We start from the raw sequence: 11,445 nt of genomic DNA on the forward strand, positions 1-11,445 counted from the left end.
TTTTGGATTCCTTCCCTGGTTGCTGATTGTCAGCGTTTGTTTTGGATTATTGCCTTTGTTTTGGACTACTGTCTTTTTGGACTATTGCCTGTTTTTGTTCAATAAATTTTGGCAAACTGCGAATCTGCTCTTGGGTCCCTTTTTCTCCCAGCAACCCTAACAATTCCAAATGAAAAATGATTTGTAACAAGTTAAAAAATAAAAAAAAGAAGTTATATGATCTTCTTCTTAAATCATCTTTTTACTATAAAAATAACAACATAGTTTTTGCAACCTAAAATGTGGAGCATTCACACACTAACTTTAGTTGAGGATGTTTGCCGATATGGCTGCCTTTCTGTGTTGTACCGGTGGTCTGCCAGTTTCTCCTGCATGAAAAGTGTCAAGAAAAACTCCTTGCCATGATCCACCCTGACCTGGTCCCAAATGCCATATTCTAACACAGCACTTCTGCAAGACAACAAAGGCATATTCATATAGGTTAGATGGTACACTATGCACAAAATACACATTAATCAATATGTTTGAATATGATACATTTTTCAGGGCAAATGCTCAGATAACAGTTTAATCAAGTTTACGAGAATTAACTTAAGTTTATGATCTTTATCCATTACGTCCTCTACCAACAAAACAAACAACTGGGATTTATTATTGAACTTAAATTTTATTTCATTAACTTCCTATTTTTTCCCAAAAGTTTTGGATGAATATGATTATGGCCTGTTTCTGGACTACAATCTGCAATTTCCTTTTATACAATAATATATGCATAGTTAAGACGGGCTTCATTACAGGGCTGGATTTCTTAAACTATACCTTGTCCTTAAGTTGTACTTTAATGTTAATACGTGATTCGTGAAAAGTTCTTAGTTAAGTATACCTTCTGTAAGACATTCGTTTGTAAGGTTGGTCTGGACCACTCTTAGCTATCTATACCTTATCACTGTTGAAAGTGCCAGTCTGCTAATGGCCACCACTGCAAAAAGCCTCTTTACATCTCTGCCTATATGAATATAATTCTGAAATTGTAATAAAACTAGTGATCAATTAGGCTAAATTAATTTTGTTCATGCAAAGAATACAATTGTAATTACACTGATGGTTGTTATCTTTTTAATTAAATATCTAAAAGGTCCATACTTCATCAGCTGGCAAACCATTAGGCAGTAAAGGCTTAGGAGTCTATTTAAAGGCAAGCTATGGCAGAGATACAGAGAATAGTTGTGCCAAATCAAAGATGGCACCTTCTGCAGAGCCATTTAGTGTATGTGCTCCGTTTCAGTCGTAAAAACTTTAGTCCACTGGCTACTATGTCAGAAGCAGCAATTAAAAAATAAAACTGCCTGCACAGCAGCAAATTCAGCAGCTTTTAGATCTTGTTGGCCCGACACAAGGGCCAAAATGTGGCATTGCCCCCACAAATCTGATTTATGCCCCCTCAGTTTCAATTTGTTCCCCCTCCACCCCTGAAACAGGGTTGATTTGAACTCTTTTTATGCATACATTACCAATTTGATTTGAACGTTCAGTGCATCAATGCTAAATTCAAACGTGCTTTTGGGAAATCCAGCTTTATCGGGAAATCCAGCCCAGATTATCGTAAATTTATGGAAGCATATCAAACTACCCCAAAAAAATAAAAAATACACAGACAAGAAAATTTCAAGTTACCTGTAAACATCTTGATATATGACCAAGTTGTTTTTTACTGGCATAGTGGAATGTCCAACAATTTTACTGGAGAATCCATCTATAGCTGCTACATGTGTCACACCAAACATGACCATCTTCTCATTTTGGTCTATGTGTAATTTGTGACCCATGTAGTCAGCGCTGTAAGGCACTGGATTTATGTTCCGACATCCCTTTGTAGTCAAAATATTACATGCACATGTAAAAAACAGAAAAGAAATTACAGAGACAGTGATGAATATGTATTCCCTACACTAAAAATATCATGTAACATCAACACAATTTTACAGGATTTCTCTGTTACAATTTTACATTAATGTTAGAATTCTTTTTGTAGTCGCCTTAATGCATGCCATTTAAAGGAACACTCCACCTTTTTTTGAAATAGGGCTTTTTCACCTTCTTTCCTACATTTAGACAGGTGGGCAAATGTATTTTTGTCTCAGTGCATGTCCATTTCTTTTACTGTTTCTGAATAAAAGCGTTTTCTAGCAACATCATAAAAATTACAATTCAACAAAATATGCTTAATAGTCAAAGGAACTTTACATGAAAGACATAAAGGAGGAACTTCGCCTATTAATAAAAACCCATGGGTAAGTCTTGAATGCCCCAGTCTACACCTAGTAAAGACAACTTGATCATGTCTTGATTTAAAATTGAACTAATATAGTTGAGCCACCAAAAGGTTGATGTATGTTTGGACCATATGCATTAAAGCTAACAAACTTTTTCAAAGACAAAGGACTGTCTGGTGACAAATGAGTTTCTTGGAGGCAAAAAGCAAAAGGGTTGAGAATCATAACTAGTCGTTGAAGTTCTGCAAAATTTGCCTTTGCTCCACGACAGTTCGCATACACTTTGACAAAAATGCGTTTGCCCACCTGTCTAAATGTAGGAAAGACGGTGAATAAGCCCTATTTCAAAAAACGGTGGAGTGTTCCTTTAAACCAACTTAAATAGTAGACAACACATTTTGCCAGAATACAAATATAATACACATATATAAAATATAATATTACAACACCTACATTGTATCGAGCTATATGATAGGGCTGATTAATGCTTCGAAGCAATTGTCCCACTCTGCCTTCTGACGCTTTAACTCCTTTTGAAACCAGGTACCCAGTCATCATTTTCCTTCCATAGGTTGGTCCAGTCTAAATGTTAAAAATAATTAACTTGCAGATCACAAATTTATCCCACTAAAACGAATAGTGGTAAAAATTACACAGAGAAAGGCTCAAAATGTAGACACATAGGCTTTTGCTCTTCAGCCAATAGGAATTCGGAGTTTACACGCATACTTGATAGTTATGAAAATTAACCATGGTTTTACTACAAATAAAACCAAAAATCCATGGTTACTATAGTTAAACCATGGTAACCAAAAATTGACCATGGTTTTGCTAAATTAACCATAGTTTAACCATGGTATTTGTAGTAAATCTGTGGTTATACAAATGGTAGTCAACATGCCAAAAAACCATGGGTTACTACGGTTTTACTATAATAAAACCATGGTTATTTTTCGTAAGGGTTGTGGTGCTGCTTCAACTTTTCTTTTTTTAAACGAATAATAATAATAATAATAATACACATACGTGCTATCTATCATTGATATGCAACTTGTAAATATAAAAAAAGCAAATTATAATTAGTGTCAGGTATACAGTCTACTTGTAGCTGGTCGTTTTGGTTCATGATTATGAAAATGCAAAGCCATAAGTAACAGCATACTACATTTTGTTTTATGTTGCTTACCTCAGTAATTGCCTTTGCAACATCTACCTCTAGTTGGGAATCCTGTACACGGATTCTCTTTAACCCCCGTTCAGCACAAAAGCGGCGTATGTTAGCTTTTGATGCGCCCCTTGAAATGCCACATTCAAATCGAAGAAAATCTGACACTTGCTCGTCCGTGCGTCCATCATTTATCATTCTTTGTATAAGATCTAAGTACGGGTCCAGTTTTGACTCCATGCCACAGCAGAAAACTCAACTCACATCAACGAAATTACCGCCAAATCTGACGACCACGACTGATAAATATTAATTAGGCTACGTCGAGTTGTGACGTTGAGGCCAACCCCGCCTTGATAATTGAAACGTAACATTCATAACGAAAATACGAAATAATTCAACTTGATGGAATTGAAATGCGTAAAACGTAAAAAAAAAAAAAAAAAAAAAAAAAAAATTGATCACTCTTTCCTACAGTTTTCCTTCAATACTTTCAGCTCATTTTCAATATGCAGCTCAGTTTCACAATTTATAACTGTCAGAGCAGAGCGAAGTGGAGCCCAATAGGCTCTATGCACGGCGGTGAATGGGAATAAAAAATGTTTCAAGATATTGTGTGTGTGTGTGTGTGAGAGAGAGAGAGAGAGAGAGAGAGAGAGAGAGAGAGAGAGAGAGAGAGAGAGAGAGAGAATTACATATCCACATACATTAATCAAATAAGCCAGAAGTCTGCTCTTTCTTAAGGCAAAAAAAAAAGATAAGATAATTCTTAGTGAACAATCAGAATGGTGAAAATTGCATGTAAATGGAAGTAAAGAGTTTTGCTTGTCTCGTGTAAAAATCTTACTGTGCCTGAAGTCATGGCTTATTCTAGATATAATTTAAGTAATCCAGGTTTGGCCTAAAATAATTTTCGGTTATAAATTTTCATGTCCATATGCAGTCAAGAAGCCATGTCATGTCCCTGTATGTGTATTATTTCATACTTACAAGAAAACATTTTTCAGTGATGATTGTGGTGATGATGTCAGAAAATCTAGAACTCTCCTGATATGCTCATGTGAGAATACGGTTTTGTTTTTCAAAAGTTAATCTTCTTAAAATTGTGCTTATAAATTGTCATGTGCAGATGTTCCTTTTTCAGCTAATTTAAAAGTTAAAAAGTGAAAAGTACTTAAAACTAACCCAAATGGTGTCTAAAAAAACATGCTATTTTATGCATACATTTGTAAATATTTGTGTTCATAAATTCTGTTTTAATGTGAAATAAATGCACCATTTCTGACAGGAAAGCTTTTCTGCTGATGAGGAGGGTAATGATTTAAAAAGATTTTTGAAGAACTTTCCAGAGACTCATGTGAGATACAGTTTAATAATTGTGTAGTCTATCTAGTCTTATACTTATTTTAAAGCACACACTTCTTATGTCTCAATTAGTGCAATACTTAGATTGCAGAAACCACAGTGCCGTTTGTGAGGGAAGCATATGAGAAAGAGTGTTGTATCAGCGTGGAAAAAATATATTCAAATGCCAAAAACACTAATGAAGAATCCCTATACTGCATACTTGACAGCCTCAGACATCCAAACTGGCTTCGAGTGACTTGTTTGATCTTATCAGTCTCCACTGTCCTGATTCAACCAATGTTGTTCCAGATAATTTATACAAGTTCATGAAATCCTTTCACTGTGACAGTTTTAAAGACCAGATGACAAATGGTCAAGGACAAAGTGCAACTCACAAAATGTTGAAAACATATTTGGTGGCACTATTTACAAATCTTTCGGTGCACAAAATGACCCAAAATTGATGAATATTCCACTGTCATGGAAGGTTGAATGTGTTTCAGTTTTAAAATCTTTTCACATCTGGCCAGATCAAGTCACAATCAACAAGCTCCTCCCTAATCTGAGGGCAAAGCATGTTATTCTAGGCAGTTTGTGGTTTGGGCCAAGAAAAAAGACAGAAATTAACTATTTTCTTTAATCATTTAATTGTGAAGTCTTGAAAACCAAGGGTTTCCTTGCCAGTGGAAAGGATAAAAATCAGTAGTGCATGTTTACCATTTGCTTTGCATTTGCGATTCAGTGCTGAGAATGTCAAGCATTGTGTTATCAAAAGGGTAAAACATTTATAAAAGGGTAATGGGTTTACAAGCTGGATTGACATATTATTTATATCTATGGTAAAAAAGTATACTCACCTCTTGAATGTTGAAATGTCTTGGATGTTTGCATACATTTATAATTTTGAAATGGTGAGTAATGGTTGTTTACTGCCTATAATATTCTTACCCACTACAACTAGTAATACTATTTATTTATTTATTTATTTATATGTATTGTTTGTTTGTTTTATTGCTGCCAACAGCTATTATATAAAAAGTAGTTGTACTTGTATCTAATTAAACAAAAATAAAACTGCAAAATATCAGACTTTTACTGTCTTTACATTATTTTTGAATCCAAAACCTGTTGGTTTATTTGTTTATTTTTCATTTTTTTTTAAGTTATTTGTCATTTGCAGGAAATAAACCCTGCAGGAAGACAACTTTCCTTCTTGTACATTTTTTTTATTTCTGCATGAGGTGCACATTGCCAGATTCCATTTGGTCTTTGTTTCATTGTGTTCACCTTTTGTTTGCTCATTTTCAGCTGACCCAGTTTTCCCATGTGTTTATTTTTCATTCACCTGTCCCTTGTTGCTCTCCTAGCTTGTTACTCCTCGTTTGGTTTACTATTTACTGTCCCATGTTTCCAGTTAGTTGTCCTTGCAGCACAAGTGAAAAATATATAATGTAATGTCCTGCATGTTGTCAATATGCCATGCATAATTTCATCATTCCCATGAAATGACAATCATCATTCCCATGATATGGTCAATATGGTCATGGTGATGGGGTTCATAGGTTATTTTAGTAAGGGTGATTTTGTTTTTTAGGTTTTTTTTTATTTTGTCCCACTAGATAAGTAAACCTGCATCACTTATAGGCTACACGTTTAATTTATTAACATGTGATCGTGTAACAGATAAATAGCCTAATCTGCAGTTCTATTTATATATTATATGGGAAACTCTAGGAATATGAAGTTAACATGCTATCACTTTATATTGCTTCAATGCAACTTATATTCAAAAGCAGTGTCAGTGTCTTCCATGTCCTCTAACAAAAATTGTAGCCTATACCGTTATACTCGATTTCTGGAACTATAATTACTTTAGCTGATTACTGCCTGGGTTCGGCTACGTAAAGCAATAGGCTACCATTAAAAAAAACTCTTAAGAGTTTTTTTTTTTTAAATAATTTATTTGAACTTGAAAAAGCTTTGCTAACCAAAATAAATAACCAATTCTTTTAAAAACGACCTTCACGTTAGTAGGCCTATTGTCGGCACTTGTCATTATCGGAAGTATCCATGTATGGTCCATATACAGATCCATCCGCCCCTCCATTACATTTGGATAAAGTGCCATCGCCATTCATTGCCAGATTGGATCTGCTATAGAGGGTTAATTACTTACTTGCAAAGATGAATTATCTTTTGTTTAAAGGTAATAAAAGAGTATCTTTGAAACTGGAGGACATGCGGGCCGAGAAAATCGCAAGGATTTTCCAGGTGTGTTCAATAAGCCAATGGAGTTTAATTGGTTGTTAAACATATCCGAGGCGATAAATGCGACACGCCACGTGGGACGTTTGAGGCCTACTTAATTTGATCATGCATGTTTGGTTTACATTTTATAGGTGGATACGGCAAATCTCTATTTAACGGACTCGGCCAATGTAGCTTTGTTTCCATTGGACAATGGCGATTTCTGCAGTGTAGATTTGGATGACAGGGGCCATTACGAGGTCCACGGGGGTGAAAGGCCAGCTCTAGCAACGCCTCAACGCAGTTTTGCATTTATGCAGTCGCCGTCCAGCTCACCAACACAAGCTTTTAACTTTACCCCGCCACCGAGAGCGAGTACTGTGAGATCATATCAAAGGTAAATGTATTTATTTTTCTTTATTATGAAACCATGTAAGTTCTATCCATCGAAATGACTAATACAGTATCCGGCGAAATAATTATCGATTATGATTTGTCATTACTGTGACAAGCCCTTTCTAAAATATCCATCCAAATGAATCAATACAAAATAAAAGGATGGTTAAATGAGGGGTGGATCTCTTTTCATTGTAGATGGATGCTTAAACCATGTCCACCTCAAGTATCTAAATAGAATAGTTCTGAACTCTTTGTATTCAACACAAAATATTTTCAAGCAAGTGTTACAATTAACGTCACCTATGGCATAAGTTGTAACCTTTGCAATGTCAGTTTTGGTGTAAATGAATTCTAGGCTATGAGAACCGTATACTCTAGAAACCATGTGAGTGTTCATTTTGGTCTCAACGCAATTGACCCCATCTTCTTGACGAGAAACTTGGGTTCGGGGGAACCTGACTGCCCTTCCGGAACGTTCGCAGCTGGCTACACCATGGAAGCGTGTGTGTGTGTGTTTTTTTTTTTTTTTTTTTTTTTTTTTTTTTTTTTTTGTGGTATTGAACCAAAACCAAAATGTTCAGTGCTGCCTTTTTTTGCTCTCCCTAGATTTCAGATTTGGGTGTGGAGAGGGGAAAAAATTGTTTTTGCTCCATACCTACAAAGATTTAAAAAACACCACACGCAATACTTTTTATGTACACTATATTTGGTAGGCTCGTGTATCATGTCAGCAATTTTGAATTTCCTCTGCATTTTTGGCCATTTCGAGGCATCATCAACGAATGCTTCCCAGACTTTTAATCAGATCAACATGATATTTGGTCAGTCTCATCTAAAGGCCTTTGCACAGTGCATTTATTTATTATTATTATTATTTTTTTTTCATAGATCCATACACCTGTCAGAAATCCGAGACGGGCGACTTGAATCCAGCAGAGTTGTGGTGGTGCGCTTCATAGAGTCCGAAGCAAATGTACCCAGCATGCTGGACAAAATTAAACTGGCAATGGGTAACAGTGACACTTATGTTATTACTGATGCTCAAGGTAATGAGGTCTTGGAGTCAGAAGGCACAACTGGTAAATATGATTTTGGTTTCTCATTACCTTTCTACAATTGTGATGATCCAGACTTTAATCAGTATTGTCAATACAGGTTCGTGTTATTGGAGGCAGAATTCAAGGAAACTTCATGCTGTGGAAAGGGCTGCATTCAGGCAGTGGCAGCTGAGGAGGGCTCAAATGAGGTAATGAGATTATGAAGTGTGGTATATCGCATGCATCAAATGGTAACCTTTAGGGATGTAACAATGTCACCCTATCACAATAAAAAAAATAAAACTATGTATCATAGATTGTAGTGATCTGTATTGTGTTTGATCACACAAAATGAGTTGCCGTGAGAATCAATTTTACAGAGTTTGTCAGTACATGTAGGCCTGTTGAGAGTTCTCGAGCCACGACGCATGTGCGAAAACTGGGAACTGTAGCACTTAGGGCTATGTCAGGACGTCATCTTCTCAGTTCTCGCACAAGCGTCATTGCTCTCGTGAACTCTCTCATCAGGCCTAACCTGAAGAAAATGAATAGTTGAATAGTTATTTGGTTTTTCTTTTTGTACAAATTATTAGTTGCTTGATAACTTAAGGTTGAGCCACTGAAGTTACTTTTTACTTACTTTCTGGGCCGGCCAGTTTTAATTATATAGAAGCCTATAGAGGAGTGATCCAGTGCTCCGATTTAATAAAAAACTATCTTAATTTGTGTTTCAAAGATGAACAAAATGAGGGTGAGTATTTACTGCGTTTTCATTTTTGGTTGAAATAACACTTTACCACAGCGGTGTTACGCATGTAACGCTGCACTCATTTGCAGTCACTAAAGTTTATTTGCATTAGTTTTAAAGCCTTGCCGCATGTTATTCTGAAATGTTTACACAAAGCGTGCACCCTAAAAGACTGCCAAATAGCACTTGATTACTGGATCTCCCTTTCACATTTAATAATGCCAAATACACAAACACTGTTGGTTTGGTCTAAAGTAAATGGTTGGGATAAAATAAAACTCCATCTGATGTTTTGTGAGTCTTAAAGGGGAAGCAGTAAATGTCCTGCTGCTTGACCTTTTAAGGGATAGCTCAACTATAAAAATGAGAATTCACTCTCACATGTTCTGAATCCATATTAATATATTTATGCTGAACCAAAAAGATTTTCACAAATTTGGACCATTATATTTGACAAAGTTGCTGGTCTCCATTTACTTCCATAGTATTTTTTTTTTTTTTTTTTCTATTATGGAAGTCAATGGGAACCAGCAAATATTTGATTACGTACATTCTTCCAAATAATTTGAAAAGGGGGAAATTGGTTTTGCTGTACTGCTCAGTCCTTTGAAAAATAATAAAACCAACATGAGTTTTTTTTTTTTTTTTTTTTCTGGAGAGAAGAAAAAATTCTTGATTTTTGCCTACCCCTATCTGTATGTCCTTTGACGTAATCCCAACAACCGGAATCATTATTTACTAAATTGGGGTTAAACAATACCAACTAAATCATGAGGAATGCATTTCTTTACACTTATTACTTATGGTTTCCAACAGGTAAATACAGGTTTCATACATTTGATGAAAAATTTGACACTTAACTGTCTCATGTGTGTGTGTATATGTGATTTCATTAATAAAGTTGTTTTCCTCATAGCCGAAGACATCCGGACACCTCTGCACTGCAAGACCTGAAACAACAAGTAGAAGAATTATTGGAGGCCTCCCAGGGACTGGAGGCTGTATCCCAGCAAATCCAGAGCATTGTCTCCAGTGCAGAGAGAGCTATGACAAGAACCATTGGGACGGCCCTAAAGGAAACTTTTTCATGTTCAATTTGCACTGGTATGAAAATTGACTTGGCTCCACACACCAGCCTGTTTGTCTTTTTATATAAAGTTTTTCAGTAAATCTGCACAATGTTATAATTATCTAATAAGCATTATATGGTGGATCCTTATCACATTGGGCTTCATTTTGGCATTGATGTGGATTTTGTCTGGAAATTCTTTATTAAAATGCTTCTCTGATCTAAATCTACCCCCGACAACCTCCTAACATGTGCTTCAGTATTTGTAATTGGATCGACATATTGGGAATATTTAAACTGATCTTTTGAGTTACGTTTACAACACAATGATATGCTTAAACTGAAGTTTTCTTCCGCGTATAGATGACACCATTGTCAAAACGATCCACAAAACTACTAAAAGTGCCGTTTTCTGCTGCCAGGCCAATATTTGACGAAACCCCTTTAGACCAGTGATCTCGAACTCAATTCCTGGAATGCCATAGCTCTGCACAGTTTTGCTCCAACCCTAATCAAACACACCTGATCCAGCTAATCAAGGTCTTCAGGATTACTACAAACTTTCTTGGAGGTGAGAGTTGGAGCTAAACTGTGCGGAGCTGTGGCCCTCCAGGAATTGAGTTTGAGATCACTGCTTTAGACTGACCATAAATGTGCATGATGCCATTTTCAGTTGCATGGTTTTGTTTACACACTATGTCACAAAACTGTACATTCAAACTGGTTTTCAGGCACTCAAAAAGCTGTTGCCGTGTAACGTGAACGACACAGTTTAACAAAAAATTTAAAACTTTTGGCCATGTAAAATGTGCTCAATTGCAATCTGGTAGTGATTATCACAAATGCATGTTAATTCCAGGTGTATGGGAACCAGTGACAGAACTCCTTTACAAGATGATAATGTATGGCTGGTTTGTAAAAGGAAGGGTTTCCTAAAAAAAAACTAGCACTGTTTTCTACTTTCTAACCACGACTGAACTTGTGGTGAGCTGTTTTGGTGTCTGTTGCTAATGTTTTGCACCATTTCACTTTCTTCCAGGAATTATGGAAAACCCAGTGCTTACATCATGCTGCAGGAGCATTGTGGGGTGCAAGCTGTGCGTCAACCAATGGGAGGCAACATCTGCCCAGTGCCCTAAATGCCGCTCCGAAGAGTACCA

At 36.1% G+C, this 11,445-nt stretch overlaps 1 protein-coding gene across 1 annotated transcript; it reads right to left on the reverse strand.

Annotated features, from left to right (window-relative positions):
- Positions 1-233: 233 nt before the first annotated feature.
- LOC128026983 (uncharacterized) lies at positions 234-3,766 on the reverse strand. The gene is made up of 4 exons (XM_052614305.1): positions 3,460-3,766; positions 2,727-2,855; positions 1,675-1,868; positions 234-450 (listed from the first exon to the last, which is right to left on the reverse strand). The coding sequence occupies exons 1-4, from the start codon at positions 3,676-3,678 to the stop codon at positions 291-293; spliced, it is 702 nt and encodes a 233-aa protein (XP_052470265.1). The 5' UTR covers positions 3,679-3,766; the 3' UTR covers positions 234-290.
- Positions 3,767-11,445: the final 7,679 nt, after the last annotated feature.

The sequence above is a fragment of the Carassius gibelio genome, chromosome A14 (assembly GCF_023724105.1).
Source record: "Carassius gibelio isolate Cgi1373 ecotype wild population from Czech Republic chromosome A14, carGib1.2-hapl.c, whole genome shotgun sequence".
In the NCBI taxonomy this organism is placed as follows: domain Eukaryota; kingdom Metazoa; phylum Chordata; class Actinopteri; order Cypriniformes; family Cyprinidae; genus Carassius; species Carassius gibelio.

What these genes read in the sequence shown, in the direction of transcription:
- LOC128026983 (XM_052614305.1), bottom strand. Translation starts at nt 3,678, where the DNA reads ATGGAGTCAAAACTGGACCCGTACTTAGATCTTATACAAAGAATGATA. An exon ending in ATCATATAGCTCGATACAAT is followed by an intron (nt 1,869 to 2,726) that starts GTAGGTGTTGTA and finishes TTGACTACAAAG; the next exon opens with GGATGTCGGAACATAAATCC. An exon ending in ATATATCAAGATGTTTACAG is followed by an intron (nt 451 to 1,674) that starts GTAACTTGAAAT and finishes GTTGTCTTGCAG; the next exon opens with AAGTGCTGTGTTAGAATATG.